The sequence below is a fragment of the Myodes glareolus genome, chromosome 2 (assembly GCF_982192425.1).
Source record: "Myodes glareolus chromosome 2, mMyoGla1.1, whole genome shotgun sequence".
In the NCBI taxonomy this organism is placed as follows: Eukaryota; Metazoa; Chordata; class Mammalia; order Rodentia; family Cricetidae; genus Myodes; species Myodes glareolus.
Genome location: NC_142027.1, coordinates 2,439,207 through 2,463,834, shown reverse-complemented (window position 1 = coordinate 2,463,834; position 24,628 = coordinate 2,439,207). Strand labels below are relative to the sequence as shown.

The window sequence follows — 24,628 nt, the reverse complement described above, 5'->3', positions numbered from 1 at the left end:
ACACAGATATACACAGACACACAGAGAGAAACACATGCACGCATGTACATGAGCAGATACAGATTTATTTTTAAAGTTTGTCACATTACTAGGTCTATTGTCTTAACCCCTTACAGCTTCCTTTATGTGACTGAAATGGAAAATCAAAGGGTTTTTTAGTTTTTTGTTTGTTTATTTGTTGGGGTTTTTGTTTTCATTGTTAGGGGTTTTTTTGTTTTTTGTTTTTTGTTTTTTGGCTAACTTCAAATGGTAACAAGTAGAAGGTTCAGACTATACAACATTAAAGGGGTGGCATTGATGGGATACAGGGCTGAGGTATTTCTCCCTCAAAGAAACCCTTGCTTGCTCCACGCCATGCTGCAGACATACAGGGCAGATGGAAAGCCTCATTCATAGGAGAATTTGGCAAGCTTGTGCCGAGCCTGGTCCAGCCTTGAGAGCCGCCTCTTCAGGAACTTCCTCCTCTCTGTGGTAACCTTCCGCTCAGCCAGGAGCCTGCTGCAGTGAACCTTGTCCTGTAGGAGCTGAAGCATGGATTTCTCTATCTCTTTCCCAAATGTTTGTAGGGTAAAGTACTGGATGATCAGGGGGATCTGTCTCCCAATGCTCCTTCCACACTCCTAGAAGAAGGGGCAGGACACAGAAGGGTTAGACGTAAGAGCTGTGAGTGCCAGACAGACCCAGCTTTCCAACGGGAACAGCCCTAGCAGGTGCACAGTACTGGCCTGGTCTCAGACCCGTTAGCATGCAAGCAGAGGATTGGTGCAGGAGAACTGCTTGTATTCTGTCAATCATGTTTTAAAGAAGCACTGATTGGCCAGTAGCCAGATAGGAAGTAGAAGCGGGACAATGAGAACAGGAGTCTTCTGGGAGGAAGGAAGCTCTTTCTGCAGTCCTGCCCAGATCACCGAAGAAGCAGGATATGACCTGCCCCGCTGAAAAAGGCACTGAGCCATGTGGCTAACATAGATAAGAATAATGGGTTAATATGAGCTACAAGAGCTAATAAGAAGCCTGAGCTAATGGGCCAATCAGTTTATATCTAATGTAGACTCTCTGTGTGATTTTCTTTGGGACTTGCTGGATGTGGGAACTGGGCAGGACAGAAGCCTCAATTATCAGGCCTACTTGTTATGGAGCATGACCTGGACAGGTATCAGTTTGTTGGGATTTTGCCCTACCAGCTTCCCTTCAATAGAAAAGGGTAAAATGAGCTGGAAGATGGTTCACAGAAAGCCCAACTCCATTTCCAAATGGCAGATCTCTGCTGACAGAATCGCTCATCTGTCTTCATCAAACCTCAGAGCTTTCAGTGGCAGGGAACAGGATTGTGCGAAGTCCCAGGCAGAGCTCTGGGTCAGCTGCCTGGGGGAAGTTGGTTTCTACCTGAGAGGATTTTCTACCAGGCCTACAATCTGCCCAACTCTCCCTGTCCTGACACAGGGTGGTGTCCTAGACACACAGTACTGGTGGTTCTACAAGGCAAGTACTTCTCTGGAACTCACTTTCCTTCCCTGGGATAGAATAACATCTGGGGATGGTTAAGCCAATTCACCATATCAGAGGATGCCAGAATAAAAGGAAGACAGATCACAAGTACCTAGCTGGCAGTTCAGGGACAGATTGCAAGATGGCATGCAGCATAGATATATTTTAGGACCAAAGACAGCTGGACTGTGGCTCATCTTCAAATGGAAGTGGAGAAGAGGTATCAGGGACACGGGGCCTTTCAGGAGGCATAAGGACCTCAGACACCCAGATGTGGACACCTTAGGTAAGAGAAGGACCACAGCTTGAAAGAACGGCTGATACCTGCAGACACAAACCCTTCACTTCTTCTACAACATGCAGGGACCTTGATATTACGCTCTGAGAAATAAGACAAGCAGGAAGGGTGTGATTATACTGGGAAGACGTCCCTGGGGTGATCAGACTCCCGGATAGAAAGTAGAAAGATGGCAGCTGGGGAGTATGAGAGAACTAGAGTGGGTATTTAATGGAGAAAATGCTGTTTGTGGCAGATGGAAAGTCCTGGAAGGGCATGGTGGCAAATGCAAAGGTATCTAATGTCTCTCAATTGTTGCACCAAACAGCAGTTGATGTGGAAAGGCTTGTGCATGCTTTACCAGAATTAAAGCAAAGAAGATAAGTAAGTCATGGGGTGCCAGGAAGCCAAGCTGCATGGTCACCAGACACGGGAACTACCCTAAGGGGACACACTGCCCCTAACATACCGAAAGGCCACCTATGGAGCAGCACAGTACCTAGGAAACCCAGTGTACAGGTCAGAGGTGCACATGGCCACAGGGCCTTTCAGAGTGAGGGTCAGAACAGTCTCCAGGATCCATGACAATACCTGAACCTGCTTGACGCAGAAGGATAAGAAGTCTAGGTAGGTCAGAAGTGTAGTGAAATTCTGCAGCACTTTGGAGTACGAGGCAGGAGGATTCCCAAGAGTTTGGGGCTATCCTGGACCTTGTAAGTTCCAAAGCAGCCTAGGCTTCAAAATGAGATCTCTCCTTTAAAGAAATAAATTAATGAAGATCTGAAGTGACTTTAGATGTACAAGAAAATCCTAGGAACTTTGTTTAAACTCCAGAAAGACAAAAGTCTGTTTAAAACACAACAAATACAAGACTGGGAAAATAGCCCTCCCACTACTGAGCTGGGTCTTTCTGGGGCTGGTATTGTAGAAGTGGTTTCTGGAGACTACCAGCTGACCCTGTGGCTGAGGTCAGTCAACACTCCCTGTGCAGAAGGAATCCCTGCTGGTGGGGACTTAACACACAGCACTGCACAGAAAGGTACACTGAAGGAGAGGGAGTGGCCTGGAAACCTAGTGGCTCTGGACCGTTCCCACACTTACCTGGTAGTAGGCATTCAGGTGCTGGGTCATTTCAGTGACAGACAAGTCCTTTTGAGGAGGTTGAGAATTACATCGAAAGGTATTTGAGTTTGACACCTTATTCTTCTCTTTCTCAGCTTCATTCTCTCTGACCTCCTCCAAGGCTCCCTTGTAGACTTGGTCCTGGCAGTAGACAATCTGCTCCATCTGGAAGTGAAGTCGGATCAGCTGTTCAGCTGTTTTCTCTTGCTTTAATCTGATGTCTTCAATTTTGGACTGCAAAGAGAGAAAAACAATCACCAGCCTGTTGTGGGATATCTGTACCCTGTGTGAAGATGCGTTGCTGAATCACCAATAGCTAGACAGGAAGAGGTTGGGTGGGATTTCCAGGGACAGAGAGAAAACACTGGGAAGAAGAAAGGAAGAGTTGTCAGTCAGACTCTGAGGAAGCAGGATGGGCAGAGAGATAAGATAATGCTATGTGGCAGAATGTAGAGTAATATAAATGGATTAATTTAAGTTAAAGGAGCTAGTTGGGGAAAATTCTAAGCTAATGGCAAAGATTTCATAATTAATAGCAAGTCTCTGTGTCATTATTTGGGGGCTGGCCATCCAAAGATAGTCTGACTAGAAGCTTGCTATAATAGCCATCAAGAAACACATGATGCAGAATAAGATCACAGGATACCTGATCCATCCACAAGCATCAGGCCACTCCACAAGAACAAACACAGGTATCACCTGGGAACAGCCCCTGTACCCCCTTGCTCAACTCATTCATGCCACCCTACCAGCTAAGGCTGGAAACCAGGGGAAGCCTAAGCCAGGTGTGGGTTGCCACCTGCTGTAATGGTCAATCTTCAATGTCAACTTGACTGGATTTAGAATCACTGTGGAGACCAGTCTCTGAGCGTGAGGGTGTTTCCAGAGAGGTCTAAGTGAGATGGGAAGGCCCGCCCTATTGAGGGCAGCACTATCCCCTGGCTTGGGGTTCTGGACTGAATACAAAGGAGGAAGGGCTAAGCAGCATCCCTGCTATCATGGCCTGTTTCCCCTCAAACTGTAGGCCAAAGCCAGCCCTTCATGAAGCTGTCCTCACTACACACTGGTCACAGACAAACATCTGTCAAGGGATTCCGTGAATGGCAGATGGGTTCCTCCCTTTTTTTTATTATATTTCATGTGCCTGTGGGCTATCGGGAGTAGGTTCATTTCCTCTGCACAGAACCATGCTCCTGCCTAACAAAGCTCTTTGGACCTGTGGGTTTCAATATCTCACCTCCTCTTCTTCCCCTTCTCATGACTGCTTTAACCAGAAGAACTGTAACCTTGTCTTGAAGACACAAACATAAACTTGATGGGATGGTCTCAAACCAAGAAATCATGCTTATCTATTATTCGTTTAAAAATAATATGTAGTTTGATTTACCTTGGCAGCACTGAAGAGGTTAAAAAAGTCACCAAAATTGTTTGACGATACACTTATGAAGGCTTTTCGAACCATATCTGATGAAAGAGGGAAAAAAAGTTTAATATTGACAAGACCATCTGTACTTTGTATAGACTGGGAGTGGGGGAGTGAGGTTAATGTGGCTACTAAGTTTCCTTTCTGTTCCCTCTGCCTTTTGCTCTTCCCCTTGTAAAGAGGAGGGTGTGCGCTGTGGCTGAGGAACTCGGCAAGTATCTGAACCTCACTATCTCTTGGCCTGGATTATACACTGTACCCCAACTAGCTTCAAAGGATATTTCTAGCAAATTATAAATACAGAAATTCCTTGTCTAAGATCTGTCACCTCTATCTCATTCCTGTCTGTGAGCCTTAAGTGCCCAGCTATCTACATGAAATAACCCAAGAGCCATTTACAGGAGTCAGAAAGTTAACGTTTGCTCCTTTATTCCGGAGTATACACTTCTGTGGAATTTGTCATCTAAGCCACTAAAGCCTAAAGCCTGGGTGTCATGCAGGACGGGTCGTAGACAGGATCACCTGACAGAAGCGAGGGCACAGCCTCTGCTGCTGCTCTTTAGGTGTCATGCAGGACGGGTCGTAGACAGGATCACCTGACGAAAGTGAGGGCACAGCCTCTGCTGCTGCTCTTTAGGTGTTATCCAACAATTTTTTTTTTTTAACGAAGCAGGGGCTCTAACTGGCCTGAAGCTTGCAAGTAGAACAAGTTGGCTGACTGGTAGCCTCAGATGCCCATCTCTGGCTCCACAGTGCTGGGATCGTCAGTGCATGTTACTACGCTCTGCTTTTATGGGGGTTCTAGGGATGGGACTCAGGCCTTCATGATTTCAAGGCAAGCATTTTACTCAATGAGCCACCTCTCCAGTCACTGTAATCTGAAATCTTACGTAATCCTCCCCATTTTTGCCTTTAAAAGTAAAACTTCCATTTGCCTCCGTTTCCTCACGTCCACCCAGTGTCGACTGTGGTGCCAGGTTTTTGGCTGCAGCTCTGTGCTAGGAGGGAGGTATACCCCACTCCCAGTGACAAAGTCTCTGCCTCCACCCAGTACACAAGGCCAGGGAAGCCTGCCCCCAAGTTCTGTGATCGTCTGAGAGGGTTGCAAGAACCCAGTTTTAGAGAGGACCAGCCAAGAGAATGGGAGGCCTCTGACAGTGAACCTCCGTGGCCTTGTACAGCGTTCCTGTACTCACCAGTGACCTTGTGTAGCATGTCCACAGCTGGCTCCTCTAGGACTTTTATTTGCTTCTTGATGATGTTCTCAAACGTCATATAGTTCACAAACCCTGGCAGCTCCCGGCCACGGTACTGATTTTCAAATACTTTGATCTGGCTGTATATCTCAGCAGAACCTAGGGTTGAAGGTATTGTTTTTACAGAAAACATCTTGCAGGATTTTTTTTTAAAGAAATAAAACCAACTCTGGTCTTTCTGAAAAGATGACTACCAAGAAAAAAATGAAATGAAATAAATGTTGATTATGTTCCTTTAAGACTACAATCAGAAAACTGTGTCAAAGGTCACTTCTCTCAGTTGAGACAAAGTGAAATGCAGAGCCAGAGACCACAGCAGAATACATCAAGAGGAAACCAGGAAACAACCTTGTGTGAGAGGGTTTATGAGTCCATTTGCATTTGACCAGAGAAAAAGGGTCAAAGCACACTGTCGAAGGAGTGGGCGGGGAAGCAGACAGGCACCTGGAAGGCCCAAGTGTACATGAAGCAAAATGATTAGTTCCTCTCCCTGCTTCCAGAGCGACTCCTGTGAGAGACATCCCATCAGGAGCAGAACCTTCCCAAGGCTCCTCTCTCCTATCTTGGGAGGGAAGTGGTTCCATGGGAAATGTATAGGCTGGCATTTCACATGCAATTTCACCCACTTACAGTGGACACGCCAGCAACTTCTAGCAAATCACAGGTCTCTTGCTATGACCCCAACTGCCCGTTGCTGACACCTTTCTGTCCTCGTGAGGAACGGTCGCTGTCACCGAAATCAGGCCTTCACACGCTTCCCTCTCTCCAGCCCTCTGTTGTCCCTGTGCTTTTTGTCTGCCCGCATTTACCCAGACCACACACCATGTCCACTTTCTCTCTATTCAAGGAGCATAGATTCTTCTAAAACTCATGATTAAATGGGGTGATTAACCCACATTTTTTTAGATATCTTTAAGAAACAGAAAGAGGTAGTTTGGGGTCTGTGACTCAAAGAAGATCAAGTGTGGCTCCTGTGTCCACACTCCAGCCATTCTGATCCCCTGCATAACACTCTAAAGTCCCCCCCCAAATCCCAGGTTCATGATGGTTTCTGAAGTCACTACTGTGAAAGGAACATGCTCCCCTAGTTTGTAAGTTGCACCTCATCCCTACTGTGTTGACGTTGAAAGATAGGCCTTTAAAGAGTGACCAGGACATGCTGGCCTCACCTCACAGATGGGATGTGTGTCCTCAGAACGGAGGCCAGAGGAAGCTGGCTCTCATCCTCCACACATGAGGACCAAGCTAGACAGTACCATCTTGAAACAGACTGTAGCAATCGAATTCAAATTACCACAGTGTCAGTTACACTAACCAAAATGGATACTCACTTGTTTTGAAATGTTTTTCAATATAATTATTCCAATTAAGAAATTCATTTCTCAGGTTGGTAAACAGCCGACTGTCTCCCTCTGATACGGTTTCCTGTGCTTGTACCATAGCAGTGATATCCTTATTGAAGGCATTAATTTTCTGTGAAAGAGATAATTCACATACAAGGATCAGGTAGATAGATGAAGCTCATACCATGATGGTTGTTGAGCCACATTAAGTCACGAAGAGACATGCCTTTGGCACCAGGAAATCCTTCTCCTTCTCCCCGTGCTCCCCAGTCCCCACCAGCTCTACCCTGCTTTCATCCATTAGTGCTGGTCACTCTTGTTGTATTAGTGATGGATGGAATATACTTCTGTCCATCTTAGGAGACCAAAGACAGAAGAGATTCCTGTAAGATAGTGATGCAGGAATCCTTCATGGGAAGGCGCAAGTGATAGCGTACATCAATGAGAAAGAACGTTCTGCTGCTGTCGTCTTCTGGTATTTCTGTGCCGTACTTCTGCAGCTCCTCGACTGCACTCTGGTAACTCTCCTTTATTTGATTTTCCAATAGTGGCAGCGATTTCTGAAGTAGAAAGACATGAGTGGGACATAGACACACAGATAGGGAATGCAGAGGAGGCCCCTAGCTATGTAGAAACTTGTCTGTGACACAAACTATCTATCCCCTCATCTGTGGGGACCTCACATGGCTCCTCGGCCAGTGAACCTTGGCAGACAGGATTTCCTGCCCATGCCTGTGACATTCTGACAGCCTTTGAAGGCTTCTCTGGTGCACAGTAGTGCTTTAGAGACACCAGGTCTACTCACAAACCTGCGCTGGGCATACAACCTTGTAAAACTGCCCACTACACATGGTTCCTGCTTAAAAGAACCACCCAGAAACAGTTCCTTGCACATCCAAACATGAACTCTGCAAAGACACTACACAGAGCACCTTCTGAGACAAGAACAGATGAACTGACATGAGATCCTTCAATTCTTGTATTATTTTCAACAGAGCTCTACAGCTTACTGTCCCCAGGTTTCTCAAGGCACAGAACTCAGCAAGAGCAGGCCTGCCTCTGTCTGCATCAAGGAGGACCAGAGAAGGTCACTCAGATCATGGTGCCCTGCAGATGCCCTGATCACCTGCATCCTGCGGGCTACAGGAAGACCTTGAACACAGGAAGAGCCCAGGGGTTCTTTCCTCAGCAGTCCTCAAGCAGGTATGGACACTAAATCCACATGTGCTGAGTATTCTCAACATTCCAGGTGGAGAACTAAGGGGTTTGAGGTGCAGACCCCACCAGGTCAGAGAAAGTGAACGTGGCTTCTATCTGAAGAGGTCATTTGAACTCAAACTCTGGAGATCAGTTCCAGAATGGAAGTCTCACAGCCGTGCCACCCAGAAGCTAAGGGTGACAGCAGCAGGAGCCAGCACAAAGCCTTCAGATGCTGGAGTGACTGACTCCCAAACACAGCATGTCTGTGCAAAGAGATCTTGCCCAGCTTGTATGCCCAGAACCGTCCCAGTCCCAACTTAGCTCGATGAAGACACAGCCTCCCTGGCTTACACAGATGTGTGCGATGAGCTCCGTGGTCAGTCTCTCTGCCAGACGGGGCACTGTGGCCTTCCCATCCTCCAGAAGAACTCTGGGGGAACAGGAGAGAGGGTCCCATTAGACTCAGCCAAAACACAAATCTGCAGTCTGCTGTGGGGAGGCCAGGGCCAGTTTGGGAACTGTCAGTGAATGGGTACCTTGAGATTGGTACTCAGGAAGAACTCAGAGATGGTTTTGTACAATGATACAGGGGAACCAGCTAAGATAGTTCCACAATGGGCTTCAATAATCCCCCTCAGCACATTAATAATCAGAGTAAAATCTGTTCTCCATAAAGCATATGTACACCACCATAGCTATGTTATCATAGCACCATGTGAACACACATGCACACACCTTCTATGTATGACACACAAGTATACACGCATATCTTTCTGTGTGTGACATGTGAGTAGACACACACACACACACACATGGGTCCATGTAGAATACAAATTTTAGCATATACACATCCATTCATGTAGTCTACAAGTATGAGTACATACATTAATGCTTATGCACATGAATATACACAAAGCATATAGATTCAGATCTTCATACACTAGGTAGAGGTGCCTCCCTCCCACTCTTACCAGCTGAGTTCAATCCCTTGGTCCACCATGATGGAAAAAGAGAACCAATTCCCACAAGTTGTCCTCTGTTCTCAACATGAGCACTGCAGTGCCTGTGCATGCACAAACTACCCCCTCTCTCACATACACACACACATACTCCTCGTGTCAGGTCTGCTCTTGACTAGCAATTTTCACTACATGGAACAGTATGGTGGAGGCACCTGAAGTGTGGGTGCTCCTCGAAGAAGGCTTGTTCCATCTTCAGGGCCTCAGCCAGGTTCATCCGCTTCTGGATGTCCTGCTGACCCCTGCACTTGACTATCATGTAGCCCTTCTTCAGTTGGAACACGAGATTCCTCATCACATCAACGACCTTGTCTTCAGCCCCTCTGTCCACCAGATCAGGCTTGGTCAAGATCCCTACAGGACAGGCATTGAGATTAGAGAACTGCCCCAAGATAGGAGGAAGCGCATCTCTCACCAGCCACCAGCAGCCAACGGCTACTTCCTATCTGTGCTGAGTAGTTTTATGTCAAGTTGGCACAAGCTAATGTCATCTTAGAGGAGGGAACCTCAACTAAGAAAATGCCTCCAACTAGGCATGATGGCTCATGTGTTTAATTCCAGCACTCAGGAGGCAGAGGCAGGCAAATCTCTGTGTGTTCAAGGACAGCCTGGTCTACAACTTGAGTTCCAGGACCAGGACAGCCAGGACTAGAGAAAACCTGTCTCAAAAAACCAACCCCATCAAAAAAAGAAAGACAGAAAGAAAAGAGAAAAAAAAAGAAAGAAAATGCCTCCATCGATTGGACTGTAGGCAATCCGTAGAGCATTTCCTTAATCGGTGATTGATGGGGAAGGGTCCAGCCCGTTGTGGGTGGTGCCATCCCTGGGCTGGTGGTCCTGGGGTCTACAAGAAGCAGGCAGAGCAGGAAGCATTCCTCCGTGGCCTCTGAATCAGCTTTTGCCTCCAAGTTTCTATTCTGCTTGAGTTCCTTCCCTGACTTCTTTTGGTGATGGACTGCATCCAAGTTTGAGTTTTTCATGTTGTGAATAGACACCATGACCACAGCAACTCTAATCAAGAAAATATGTAATTGCGGTGATTTGGCTTACAGTTTCAGAGGGTCAGTTCATTATCATCATGATGGGGGCATGGCAGTTGACAAGCAGACGTGGTGCTGGAGCTGAGAGTGCTATATCTTACTGAAAGACCCCAACCTTAGTCTCCATCTTAAGATCGAAAGACCCCAGCCCTAGCCTCCATCTTAAGATCGAAAGACCCCAGCCCTAGCCTCCATCTTAAGAAGATTTGATCAAATGGGCCAGGGCAAAACAGGATATCTGTGGGCGGCAAAGCAGTCTTGAGAAAAACACTCAGTCCTTTGTCAAAACCCAAGGGGGGCAGAAACTGGCTGAAACTAGCTTAATTTAGACTTGCTTTTGTAGACTTGTTTTTGTCCTGATGTTGATCCACCCCATATGCTAATTTAATTTGAGTTGACCAATGGTGTTGCTGTTGCTGTGTTTCCCCGTTATGTAACTCTGAGACCCTATAAATACTGGCTGGAAAAATACAAGGGGGGCTCAGTCTCACTGGAGTACTGAGTCGCCCATTGGCGCCTTCAACAATAAAGAATCCTCTTGCTGTTTGCATCCATTGGCATGGCTTATTGAGTCTGGTAGAAATTAGGGTCTTTCACTTACAGGACACAGGAAGTTGATTGACAGTCACACTGAGGGAAGCTTGAACAAAGGAAACCTCAAAGACCACCCCACAGTGACACACTATCTCCAGCAAGGCCACACCTCCTAATAGTGCCACTCCCTGTCAGGGTCCTTTGCTTTCGAACTATTACAGACTGTTACCTGGAAGAGTAAGTGGAAATAAACCTTTTCCTCTCTGGCTTGCTTTTGGTCACCGTGTTTTATCACAGCAATAGTAACCCTAAGACAGCATCCTTTGTGAGATAGAGAGGGTAGCTAGAGAATCCATGCAAAGTACACAGAGATATGTGCAGGTGGCCTTGAGAACACAGTTCAGTCCCTTGATCCATCCTAGCACCTCTCCATGGCCACCACACAGAGAGACAACAGTTATCCATCCTTTCACTCTGTGTGGACCTTAGCATGGATCCTTGGCCAGGGGGTCTCAGCAAATACGATTTCCTCCCCATGCTTGCCCACCTCTGACTCTTCAAGACTTTCCTACCAGGGAGACGAGATGAAGGGCTCACTTCCTCTCACCTCAGTAAGACCCTGGCTGTGCACTGAGTTTGGTTCACCTGGATCCAGGGGATGGATCCCCACTGGCACCCACACACCACTGTTATCGCCACTCTCCTCACCTATGGTCCTGTCCCCTTCAGGGTCCACCTCCTTAGCCATGCTCAGTGCCTCTGTGGTGGCGATGTCCACATTACTGGGGACCACCACCAGGTTGATGGTCTCCTGTTTCTGGATGTATGTCTTGATGAGTCTCTTGATCTGTAAGAAAGGAGATGGTGACTCCTAGTTGTGGAGACGGATGGAGAGGGAGATGGTTGTGGCCATCCACTTGCTTCAGGCCCTGGCTTCCATGGACTGCACCCCTCTTTAGTGAATCCTGGTCATCCATTCTCACGCCCGCCTCCACAAGGTCCCTCCTAGACTTAGCCCTGGACATACTCCAGTGCCCCTTGCAGCCCAGTGTGGGTCAGAGTGGAGTCTACAGTCTCACCTGGCATCCTATGTCTTCAGGCTGGTTGCCTACAGCCAACCTCGTGATCCCAGGCAGGTCAATCAGGGTCAGGTCCGGGACGTTTGGGGAGCTGACATCCAGTCTAATGAGTTTATCGCTGATTTCCAACCCTACCCCAGCAACAAAGTTCTGGGCTGTAGAGGAGGGGAAAGGAAGCCTGGTTAAGCTTTGTGGGGTGGGATAGGGAGAGAAGACCAAGGGAATTTAGACTAGATAGATGGAGGGGATCTTACTCTAGGGAACTCTGGGAAAGCATGTCTTGGCTATGCATGACCCCACAGGTTCCTGCATTGAAAAGTTGGATTGGTCCCCAACTGGTCATGTTTTAAGCTTCTAGATACTTTGTGAGGTGGAACCCCGCTAGAGGAAGTAGGTCACTGGGGGACAGGTCCATACGTCTCATTTCTGGCTCTTTCCTGTGGCACTCTGCTTCTCTCTGTCAACATTGTCCCTCTCATAATAATGGTCCTCCCAGGATCATAGGAAAAGGTCACCATAGACGAAAGCCCTCTGAATCCAGGAGAGAAAGTATGTCCTCCTGAAAGGCATCTTGGGAGGTATTATTCCACAGCCACTGAGAAGGAACACAGAGTCTCTTCTGTCCGGGGGTCCTGGGTGACCGCAGGTTTAAAGGGGTCTCGGTTTTTTTTGTTTGTTTGGTTTTGGGTTTTTTTTTGTTGTTGTTTTTTGTGCTGGAACAGGGTCCTGACAGAATGACTCTACACTTCTCCTCTGACTCCAGCAGGGTTGACAGGCAGTCAGAGGATAAGGGACAATGGGACACCGACCTTTGTTGATGGCTTCTTCCACCTGAGAGGGATCGGAGAGCTCCACTTCCATGTTGTTATAGATGACCTTGCCTCTCCACTCCTCTCCTGGCTCCAACTTCCTCAGTTTCAGCACCAGAGGGCACCTGGTGACGATACCTAGGCGATGCGGTCCCTGTGAGCCCAGTGCTCTCCTAGTGTGGCACCCTCAGCTCTGTGGGGACCTTGGTGGAACCTTTAGTGTACCGGACATCTCTCACTAGCCCCTCACACATCCTGTTCCCTGTGCCCCTCAGCCTACTTCATCCTGCCCCCTGTTATGGTCTCCTTCCAACTCCTGCCTTTACCATGATATTTCAACTGGGTCCCTGGACCATGTCGGCTCTGACCTCTCCCTGAACACTTGATGACCACCTTAGTCATGGAGTTTAAACAGGAACACTAACCTGGACACCAGTCTCTTCTCCAAAGGGAATGGGTCACCTCAAAGGAAGGGTCTAGGAACCTGACCCACTTAGTCATGGCTTCTGCAAACTGCAGTTTCAAGTGACTCACAAAATGTACAATGGGCCACTGCAATGGACTGAAAGCTGCCCCACCCCCCACTCCTGTGTGGGCACCTGCCTCCATGTGCTCAGCCCCACATCTACAGTGATTGTTGGATACAGAGCCTGAAAGGAGGTAACTTAGGCTCATGGAGGGCTTGGGAAGGTGCATGGGAGAAGCCCAAACCCTAAAACTGGTGCCCTTGTGAGAGGAGGAAGAAACTGCTTGGTTGCACAGAAGAAAGCCTTCCCATAAGACAAGGAGGAAGATCACCTTGACCTTCGTTCTGCTGTGTGCCCAAACTGGGAGAGCGTCTGCTTCTATCTTTTGAGCCCCGGGTCCCACAGTCTAGCAAGGCAATAAGCACGGAGCCCTCACCGCTGCCTCTGGGGAGAGCCACTCCTGACAGTGCTTCCAGCACGGAGCTCTTCCCTGAGCTCTGGTCACCAATGACTGCTATGGCGGGCAGGGCCAGGTCCTGCTCCACGCCCAGGGCCCGCAGGGAGTCGATGAGGTCAAGGCAGGGCCGCACCTTCTCCTCATATTGACTGCAGAGGTTGTTCACAGAGTCCTAGAGGAGGGCAAAGCAAGAGTGAGGTTGTGCTCCACGGGAGTGCTCCACGGGAGTGCTCCAGCAAAGGCTGCTGGGTTCCAGGACAGTTATACACTGTGTCAGAATCCTCAAGACAGTGATAAATGGGAAGAAAGTATTTCAAGAAACAATACACATGGGTTCCTCAATCTTAATGACAACCATAAAGATATAAGAAAATTAACAAAACTCAGGCATGGCACACACAATGGCCCATTACAATCAAACTGTTCTAACCTAATCATATATAAAGGTATTTTTAAACTAGCAAGAAAGGGACTGAAGGAATGTCTCTGAGGTTAAGAGCACTTTCTGTCATTGCAGAGGATCCAGGTTCTTCTCCAAGGACCCACATCAGGTGGCTCCCAACTGCCTGAAACTCTAGGCCATCCAATGCCTTCTTCTGGTATCTTCAAGCACCACACACTTGTGGCACACAGAAATATATGCAGGTACACACATATGAACATAAAACAAAAGTGAATTTATTTAAGTAGTTAGAGGGACTAGGAGATGGCTCAGCATTTAGAATACTCATTGCTCTGGTAGAGGATGTGGCTTTGGTTCCCACCACCCACATGTTGGTTCATGTGGTAACCATCTGTACCTCCAATTACAAGGGACAAAACCTCCTTCTTGTGACCTCCCAGGTATCAGGCATGCACATGGTACCCATATACACATGCAGACAAAATACACACTATGTGTGTGTGTGTGTGTGTGTGTGTGTGTGTGTGTGTGTGTGTGTTTTAGGTTGAGAGGAACAAAGACCAGCTTAACAGATGTTTTTTACTTGTTGGTTTGTTTGTTTTAATAGAAAGAACACAAGTGTGGAGACAAAGGGGTGACTTTTATTTACTTGTTTTTTAGTGCTGGGAATTGAACCAGGTGTTTATACATACTAATCACATGCTGTACCACTGAACTACATATATCCATTCTACAGTGATTTAGGATTACTTACAAAACACCCATATTGGGTTTTTGTTTTGTTTTGTTTTTGGTTTTTGTTTTTTGGAATGGTTTCTCCGTAGCTTTGGAGCCTGTCCTGGAACTTGCTCTGTAGACCAGTATGACCTCGAACTCACAGAAATCTGCCTACCTCTGCCTCCCGAATGCTGGGATTAAAAGTGTGCACCACCTGGCTACACTATCATATTGCATATCCAGTAAAAGTATCTAATGAAACGGAAGGATTTATATACAATCACATGCTGTACCACTGAGCTATATATCCATTCCACAGTGTTTTAGGATACTGACAAAACACCACCATTATATATCCAGTAAAAGTATCTTTTGAAATGGATGAAGTATTACGGACAAATGGCTTTGGAGTATGGTGGGACTAGTGTGTCTCCAAGTCAAAACTTGACTGTTGCTATAAGCAACCTATAAGAAGCCGTGGTGCTGTGGTACACTCTTTTTGTACACTGTGAATATTTGTTGCTTTCACTGACTTAATAAAGAATCAAATGGCCAATAGCTAGGCAGGTGGAGGTTAGGCAGAATTTGCAGACCAAAAGAAAGCACAGGGAAGAAAAAGGGCAGAGTCACCAGCCAGATGCAGAGGAAGCAGGAGATGAATATACCATGCTGGAAAATGGCATCACCACATGGTAGAGCAAGGATAAGAAAGGGCATTTTCTCTATTGAGGTTCCCTTTTCTCAGATTACTCTAGGTTGTGTCAAGTTGACTTAAAACTAGTCAGCACAGCCCTGGTTTCATAGAAATTATCCCAAAGACAAAATTAATAAAAGAACTTATCAATAAGTGGAATTTTATCAGAACTTAACACTTGGTTGAAAAATGTGAATACAAGCCATAGTCAAGGAATATTTACAAAGCATGTATCTGAGCAAAGATTTGTACCTTAATATATAAAGTACTCTCAAAACTCAACAAGAAAATGAACCACATGACTTCTTCAGGGAGGTAATATCACAATAAGACCTCACAGGGGTTATAACTGGACACTGAACTATATAGAGAAAGAACAGTTTATCACATTCAGGACTCAGGGCTCTGCCAGTCCCCAATAACCCCCTAGCTTCCCAGACCAAAATTATAACTGACAACATGGAGTGAAGGAGACAGAGAGCCCTTTGTTCTCAGGTTGACCCAAGCAAAGTAAGCAGCTGACCAAGATCTCTATCTTGCTCCAAAACGACAAGAAAGTCACTCTGTCAGGGAAGCAGCAGGCCTATTCTCTTCAAGCATCCCACACCTTCTCAAGTAGACACAACATATGTCCTGTGGAGAGTGGCTTCTGGTAGCAGCTCACCGTTGCCTGGCTGTCCTTAGAAGCATCAGAATATTTCTGTGGCTCCAGGTGATTGGATGCAGAAGACAGCTCTTTCTGATGGGCTTTCTGGGAAGAACTCATACTTGTATGTTTTCCAGGTGGATTTGCAATGGACTTAAAGGGTTTGATTCAGAAGAGTCTGGAAGCGTTACCACGGGTTGAATCCTTGACTAAGAAACACAAAAGAGATGCCAATATTTAGAGCTACCCAATCTTCTCTGTCCACCCCACGAGTCTGTGTGTCCAGCATCACCTCATCATTTTCTCTTCTAGAGAGGGGGTGAAACACATTCTTTGTGTGAGTTAGGAGGGTTACCACAAAAGAAGAGTAATTCTAAAGGTACTCATGTTGTCTGTCAATCTATAATTTTTGTCCAGACACAATTCTTATCTCCCCTGCCTTTGGAAAGATCTCAGGTTTTATAATGAAGGCCCCTTCATTTCCAATTTGAGCCTTGTCTGTTGTTCCATGGCCGTCTCAGTTGGCCTTATTGGACCACCAGGTGCAATCACTGGTCCCCAGGGCTGGTGCCCATGACAAAGATTCCACCTGACTACTCTACAACAGGGATTGAAGAATTGTTTTCTCTTCTTTTTCTTTTTTGCCTCTGGTATGTATCCCCTGGGTTGTGTCTGCAAGCTACAATTGTGTGCAAGTTTCTTGAGTTACCTTTGAGACTTGATGGATCTCAGAGGCAGAGCAACCTCAGGGGTCACACCCACTTCTGCTCACTCAGTGTCCTGGGTAGCCAGCTACACTTTCAGTCCAAGATGAACACATGGGCCCATCTAGATCTTTTTCCAGTCAAAATCAGGAAATCCCCAGCTCCAGAACCACCCCATTTTTGGTAGATGAACAAGGCATCTGTACTGCTAGACCTTCTCCTACCTCTTCTCCCTTGCAGTGCCTATTGCAGAGAGACCATCAAGGCAGCCCTACCACCTTTCATTCAGGTTCCTGCCTCAATTAAGGGTAATGGTCAAGCATACACAAATAGCCAGGTATGCTGTTCTCTAAACATTCCTATCCAAGCAGGCCTGCACTCATTTCGTTGGTAACAGTTCCACTCTATGGGAGGCAGTGCATATTTGCCAATGTCCCTCACGTGGCATATGTCATTTATTATGGACAAAGATCCCAATGCAGGGCTCCTCTGGATTTCTGTCCTGTTGAGAAAGCATCCTCAGGCCAATTGGAACAGGAGCAGCATGAGAATAGGACTCAGCCCCTTTCACTGTCAGAGCCCCTAACCACCCTGCCTGTCCAGGAAAACCGAGATGATAAGACTGGGAGCCTTCCCAGGCCTGTCTGGGTATTAAAGTGGCCATAGAGAGACTCAAGAGTCTTTTTATCTCCCAGTTCCTGCCCTGCCTGTCCCCCTGCAGTTGAAGTGGAAGTTCTGTGGGTCACCCTGCACTCTGAGCAGCTGTAGGACTTCAGACCACCCAGGACACCTCCTACCGGGGACTGGGAAGACTCTGGGAATGTAGATTTCTCTACACAGATCCTCTGCCAGCCCTTCCAGCAGAGTCCCCCAAGGCCTGCACTTCAAAGTCTGCCCCTGGAGTCACCTGGCTTCCTCCCAACCTTAACAAGAGACTTCCATTTGCTTTCCCATGGGCTCCTGGCCCATGCTGCTGGAGAGGTTAGGGGTTCTAACAGTGAAACGGGCTGAGTTCTATCCCCAAGCTGCTCACTGTTTCAGCCTGCCCCCTGAAATCAGCTGGGTAGAACCTACCATGTCTAGTCCAGTAGCTGCCTGAGTTGCCACTGACCCTCTAATTTTAATGGCACTGAGCAATGTCCCACAATGCCCTCCAGGATCTACAAGGAACCCAGAGGTATCCCATAGTCCTGAGCTAGGGCGTGTTCCCTAGTCCTGGTTGCCACTCACCAATACCTTTCATAGTGATGGAGTGCTTGGCTTTCTGGGCTTCCCTGTCTTTAAACAGTGTTGGCTCCTCACCTTCCCAAGGAGAATTGAAACTTGAAATTGTAAGCTCAGGGAAATTGCCTGAGCTTACAACCCAGACTACCTCCACACCACACACACAAACTGTCACTGTCCCCATTATTGTAATAGCACCAAGAAATGCCCTGCAGTGCTCACCAGGGTCTACAAATATCCAAGGAAGACATCCCCTAGTTCTGCACAGAATCCTGTGCTATACTCAGCATCCCTGGCTCAGCTAGAGTGTGCAGCTGCCAGGACTTCGGACCTCTTTCAACAGCGTGGGCTCCGCCCCTTCTGGGGGAGAACAGAAACTTAGTGAATTGGCCTTCCCCACTACAACCACATCTGCCACAAACTGATCTCAGAAATGAAACTCGTCCTTAGGGGCTCTTGGCTGTGACCTAAGGCACAGAAATTGCTGGTGGCTGCCTGTTTTCCCTCAGGATCAGCCTGGCTCTGCGCTGCACTGTCTGTTCCAACAACCTAACCTCCTCTCAGCTGGACACAGCCTGACTAACCTTCCCTTTCCACTGGGCCACCACTCCATGGGTACCAGGATAAGCTGTGTCAATGGTCGCAGGTCCCCTCTGGTTCTTACCCCAGCCTCAGACCCTGTACCTCCCTCTTTCCGTTGGTTTGTTCCCTTCAGACCTCCCTGTGCAGTGAGCCTTTGACTTGTTCTGGTTGAAGATTAACAGAAATGGTGGCCTCCTACAGGACTCTTATTGGTGCGCACACTGGCACCTCCTAGGAGATAGCATTGCCCGACACTGGCTCCCCACAGTCACTCCCTCAGGTCAGTCCAGTCCCTGACAACCAGCCCCCAAAGACTGCTGTGATGAAGGAGTGTCAGCCAGTACCAGACCCTGCCCCAGCTGCAGTCCAGGGGTCCCATAGCCTAAATGGAAACAAACCCCAATTGTGTGAGGGAAGGAGGGGACTGAAGTCCCTTTGCTATGCAGAGCAATCCCATGCAGGGGAGGCCAGAGAAAAACCATCCCAGGTCCTGAGGGCCTAGCACCCTGCTCCTGCAGGGCTGCTGAAGGTGACAGGTGAGGGCCTTCATGGAGAAGTGGGGCAGGCCCAGCTGCAGTAGACCCCTGCTCTGCCAAGAACTTACCTCAGCTCAGTGCCTCTCCTCAGAGCCCAGGGACTTGCTTGCTGCAGCTCTTACCTGAGCTGCCTGCCCTGGCAACTGACAGAACAGACTTCAGGCTCCTCTTGTGTCCCCAAAGGATCAGGGCACTGTCACAGGGTCTTGACCTCTGTCTCCAGGCTGAGGGCAGGGTGGTGAACAGGGAAGGCAGACTCAATGAACCCAGATGTCTCCCAGAGCTGTGCTATAGTTTACACCCCTCAGTCCTCTTTCTCCACTCCCTCTTGCATTTCCCAGTCATTTCAGACTTTGGTTTCAGTTTCATTTCTCTTTGGCTCCTCGTGATTCAATTCATTCTGTGCCGAGAAACAGAACAGCATGCCCGGCTCAGATCATCAGGCCTGGCTCAGACTCAAAAAAAGGAGTGGGAAAAATGGATCTGAGACCGGTGATCTTAGGAAGGTGACCATGCCTAGAGTAAGGGGCAGACGAGTGAGGCACGGGAAATGCTGGCAGAAGGCTGGAAGGGGAACACAGGGAAAAGGAACCTGTACATAGGGGGAAAGAACTGGGCTGGACTAGGATCCGTGGGATCCTTGTGGTTGACAGGATCAGCACCTGCCTAGCCTGCCAGTCCCCAGGCACACTGACCGACATCCTGCAGAAGCAGTTGTGCTAATTCCTGGCCTGAAAGAACTTCAGAGTATTCCCAGCCCCCACCTCAAAAGTTCAGTGCTTAGCCTGTGCTGAAGTGGTACAGTGTTGGAAGCAAGGCTATAAGGAAATCCCCCACCTAATCCCCGGCTCCAGGGTACAAAACACAGGGGCACAGAGGAAAGTCAGGGCCCAAGTCCTAGCTAGTGGTGTCCCAGGAATGCAGGCTGGAGATCTGTGTCTGATCTGAGAATCTTAGAAACTGCTTGTTCAGAGGATGTCCACCCACTCTGGCCATTCTGCTTTGCTCCGCAGAGTGGCTAACCTGCTTTTCCTTCCTTTCTTTCTGCTTCTCCTATGTGGACGGTTTTACTGTCCAGGTCTGGGATGCTGTGTCTGGGGACAGGTGCCACTTCAGTGCCCTACACAGCCAGCACCACGTGTCTTTTGCCTTCCTTCCAACATGAGGCCTCAGGTACGCAAAAGGTATTCTGGGGGCCAGTGAGAAGACTCAGCAGGTGAAGGCACTTGCTACCAAACCTGCCAACCTGAGTATGACTCCTGAGACCACATGGTGGGAGGAGAAAGCAGTCTCCCAAAGCCTTCTGGCCTGATGGCATGTGTTAGTATGCAGGCACACCCTGGTACAGCGCATCATGCTCAGCACCCACCTACACAGCAGGTAGTAGATAGTACCCTGTCCCTTTAAGAGACAAGCTCTGCCCACTCCCAGTCAGTCTCTCATTCTCTTTCATCTTCTTGGCCTTCTCTTCTCTGCCTCTCTCTCTCTCTCTCCTCTCATCTTGTATCTTACAGTATGTCCATCCCTAGGCACCGGACAGAAAGGCTTCTTAAGCTAGTGACTGACAAGCAGAAGAAACTGGGAAGCAGCACCAGGTAGGGGCAGCAAGGGTGAATTAAGATGCCTGCCCCCAGTTCCTCCTCCTCCTTTAGACAGGCTCTCACAGCATATAGCTCAGGCTGGCCTGGAACTTATAATATAGTCCAGGCTGGCTTCAAATTCACTGCAGTCTTCTGACCTCAGGTGCTTAGTTAGCGTTCTCTCTCTCTCTCTCTCTCTCTCTCTCTCTATCTCTCTCTCTCTCTCTCTCTGCCTCATGATTATGAATACAGTCATGTGCTCTCGGGGGTTCCTTTACTCTTACTCTGCCATCATGTCGTGGACTGCAACCATAAACCAAATTAAACACTTTCTTTTATAAGTTGCCTTGGTCATGGTGTGTTATCACAGCAATAGAAAAGTAACCAAGATGCTTGCTAAGACTATGCCCCAGACTGGAAACTGAATCTCCAGTTCTCTCTACCTGCACTTGGTCTTACTGCCCAGGGCTGTGCAGAGTATAAAGGTATATAATTCTCTGCTGAGCCTAGCAACCAGGGACTGCCAGGGTGAAAGATAGCCCAACTCTTCAGAAAGAGGAAACAGTGTGAGGGTCTCAGTTGAACCTTCCATAACGGTAGCTGTAGGGAGCTGCTTTGTCCTGCGTCTTAAAGATGGCACTGGCTTCTGCCTTCCACCCCTCGATTGGTGAGTTCTCTCTAACCATAAACATCTCCATTTATGGCCAAAACTTATAATCAGGCTTGCTTCTGCGTACCTGGGCCTATTCACATTTCCCACATGGCTTGCTGGAGTTGGCTACCCAGAGGCTATTCAAGCAGTGAGTGGGCTTTCCCGGGCATCAGAAGAATGTTTAAGGTTCCTGAATAAAACCCAGAAAGAAGAGTCTTTGTTGCGTCTTTCTTGCTGGTCGAGACGGGCGCAACAGGTAGCCACCTTTAAAGTCATCTATCCCTTACTCAGATCCACAACTGTCTGGCAAACAATCCCTGCACTCTTTGGACACATTCTCACCTGCCTGTCATCTTTCTTTGCTTGAGCTCTAGGTCATATGCACAGCACCCATTGATATCTGCACGATAGCAGATGGTAAATATGAACCTTGTGCTTGTACCTTAGTTTTGCATAGAGATGTATATGTATTAAGATCTAATTATCAGTTCCTCATCATTCAAAACTGTTGGGTACTCAGCTCTAAATGGAACATTCTAGCACCTTTCCACAAGTCTCAGTGATTGTTTCGGAAAAGGTGACAGAGACAGTAAGAGCCGGGGTAGTGGAGGGTTGCAGAGAAACCGCACTTTCTGGACACGATAAGACTATTGCACTCATGAACTCTCGACAGCAGTGGCTACATGCCTGAGATTAAGCCAGCCAAAATCCAACACAGATCAGGGAGGAACTCATTACGTCTCACCCTTGGCTGAGGAGAGCCTAGCAACTGATGGTTGCTATGGAGGGAGAGTCGGTTTCTTTCAGGGTACAGCCCCTAAAAGGCTCCACACGCTCCACAAGATGGGCCTACCTGCACCCCTGCACATACTGTAGTACTTAGTAGAACTCAGAGAGTTTTTTAAAAAATGAAGTTGGAATCAAAAATTAGTGGTGAGGAAATGAGGTGGATTTAGTCAGAATACAACATGTCCATGTATGAAATTCTTAGACGATAAATTTATAAATATGTTGAGCACTGTGTCCTTGGTGTTATTACTTTGGGTCACTTTAAGAACTAACCACGCCCACCCCAGCCACTTTTGGACCTCCCTGGCCTCCATCTTCTCTCTGGCGTGTGTGTGCGCGTGTGCGTGGGGTGTGTGTGTGTGTGCGCGCGCGCGCATGCGTGTGTGTGTGTGTGTGTGTGTGTGTGTATGTGTGTGTGTCTTTGTTTTCTCTATGTTTGTCTATATTTTCCTTTCTTTAAGTAATAAATGTCTAGCTTTATGTATAGCCTTATGTCCATTTACTCTGCCGTCCTCCGCATCCAGCCGCCTGACTCTGCCGCTCGCCCAGGGACCATGACTCCCCTGGCCGCATGGCGCTGCCACTTGCAGCTGCTCCGCGAGCTGCCCGGGACATTCCATCATGATATTATTTTTAAAAAGAACAATACTTGGAACACACATGACTCAAAAGACAAGGGTTCCCGGGAGTTTTCATCCCAGAGGAACCTAACACAGCAGAATTTAATTGAAAATATAATTCTAGGTGGGGGAGCCCTCAGTACCGGGGGACATTTAAATGTTCCTTTTGTGTGGACCCCTGTACCAGAATCCTAACACAATGAGCACGCAAAGGTTAAAGCTATATTGTTTGCGTCCTGATCAATATGTTATAAAATGGACGCAGCCCCTAGAGCACAGGGAGTTTCAGGTGCCACCTGGCTCTTCCTGACCAAGAACTGGCCACAGTGGGAATATTTTTGCGGTGGTCTGCAAAAATACACAGTAGATGACAACTGATATGGTCAACCCATCAGACAAGATAGTGTCTGATGGAGGATAAATTCATAAACAAGGTTTATGAATCTATTGCCTATGGATGCAGATTGATTCTGCCTGTAATTTCCTGTGTGACACCATGATCTTACCCATAAAATAGCCATGGGATTCTTTCCACTACTGTTGGCAACACATTCCTCATTTATTGGTCACCTTTGTTCCAGTGATTGACAGAGGAATGACTTCCTCCTTTACTGTGTGCTTCTGGTGAATAAAATACGCCTTTATAGCCTAGCCTTTGTTCCACAAAATGGTGAGAAACTTAGAAGCCTGTTTTCCATTCATTAGCTAGCTGATAAGGCAATAAAGTACAATTAGCTAGATTGGGTGTCTCTGTAGGATTGTAAACTCAACTTTTCAAAGATAATACTCAAGTACAGAGGTGCAGAGGTCTGGTTTATTGAATCAAAGTCTTTAGGACACGTAGAGACCCAAAACACTTGCCTGCTTCTATGGCCAGGTCCAGTTGATAATGCACAGGTGGAATTGGCCAAACTCCTTAAGCAATTAACACTTTGCAGGAGCTTTTAACCTCAATTCCTGGTATTGCATTTTAGGTCCATATAACTAACCGTTTATATTTAAGGCCTGAAATTTATATTGGTGACAGGAGAAAGTAATTAACCAATTAACCAGGTCAAGAAGGAAACAGAGAGGCTTCACAGACAGACAGGGACTGCCAGAAATAGCCTAGCCTAACAGCCTTGAATAAAAGGTTATAAACTTCTCTCCTGTAATTTCCTCCATATGCTCTGGGGATACATGCAGGATAAGAAAATATATTTGGGGGATGTTTTCCTGTTGTCAACCTTTCTGCCCAAAGTGCTGATACGCTTTAGGCGGGTTGTCATGGTTAATCACAGGTCATTTGCCCCGCCCATCACCCATAGGTCCCAGCTGCAAGACATTCTCCTGTCAGGACAGGGGTGGGGATGGGAGGGGACATGGCACGGGATGGGACAGACACTTTCACACTTTATTAATCTAAAAGGTTAGCTTATAGTGTTAATCATACCTAAAAAATGTAGGTTAGTACAAGACCCTTTGATTCCCCTATAGTTTAGCTTTTCTCCCTAGCAACTCTGGAATCCTTTCTCTGTAGGAGATACTACTACAACCAGAACTCCTTTCTTTTCTTTTTTAATTGATTTTTATTGAGCTCTACATTTTTCTCTGCTCCCTTCCCTGCCTCTCCCCTCCCCTTCAATCCTCTCCCAAGGTCCCCATGCTCCCAATTTACTCAGGAGATCTTGTCTTTTTCTACTTCCCATGTAAATAAATTAGATCTATGTATATCTCTTTGGGTACTAATTGTTGTCTAGGTTTACTGGTTTATTTGGTTTACAAATCACTGATTGTGATTTGTGGGCTGGTTTTCTTTGCTTTATGTTTAAAAACCACTTATGAGTGAGTACATGTGATAATTGTCTTTCTGGGTCTGGGTTACCTCACAGAAAAATGATGTTTTCTACCTCCATCCATTTTCCTGAAAAATTCAAGATGTCATCTTTTTTTCTGCTGTGTAGTACTCCATTGTGTAAATGTACCAC

At 47.3% G+C, this 24,628-nt stretch overlaps 1 protein-coding gene across 7 annotated transcripts; it reads right to left on the bottom strand.

The window, feature by feature from the left end:
- Positions 1 to 45: 45 nt before the first annotated feature.
- LOC125392659 (interferon-induced GTP-binding protein Mx1) lies at positions 46 to 19,431 on the bottom strand. Of its 7 annotated transcripts, none has more exons than XM_087898690.1 (15): positions 19,089 to 19,428; positions 18,125 to 18,262; positions 15,993 to 16,183; positions 13,494 to 13,686; positions 12,591 to 12,728; positions 11,782 to 11,936; positions 11,411 to 11,549; positions 9,284 to 9,482; positions 8,461 to 8,539; positions 7,347 to 7,469; positions 6,898 to 7,039; positions 5,507 to 5,665; positions 4,275 to 4,351; positions 2,867 to 3,121; positions 46 to 620 (listed from the first exon to the last, which is right to left on the bottom strand). In XM_087898690.1, exons 3-15 carry the CDS (start codon positions 16,092 to 16,094, stop codon positions 387 to 389), a joined length of 1,995 nt encoding a protein of 664 aa, XP_087754816.1. In that variant the 5' UTR covers positions 16,095 to 16,183; positions 18,125 to 18,262; positions 19,089 to 19,428; the 3' UTR covers positions 46 to 386. The 7 variants fall into 7 exon arrangements, with proteins under 7 accessions (XP_087754816.1, XP_087754819.1, XP_087754820.1 ...); XM_087898693.1 differs by having other exon boundaries at positions 19,143 to 19,428; XM_087898694.1 differs by having other exon boundaries at positions 18,125 to 18,259; positions 19,143 to 19,428.
- Between the last annotated feature and the right edge of the window lie 5,197 nt (positions 19,432 to 24,628).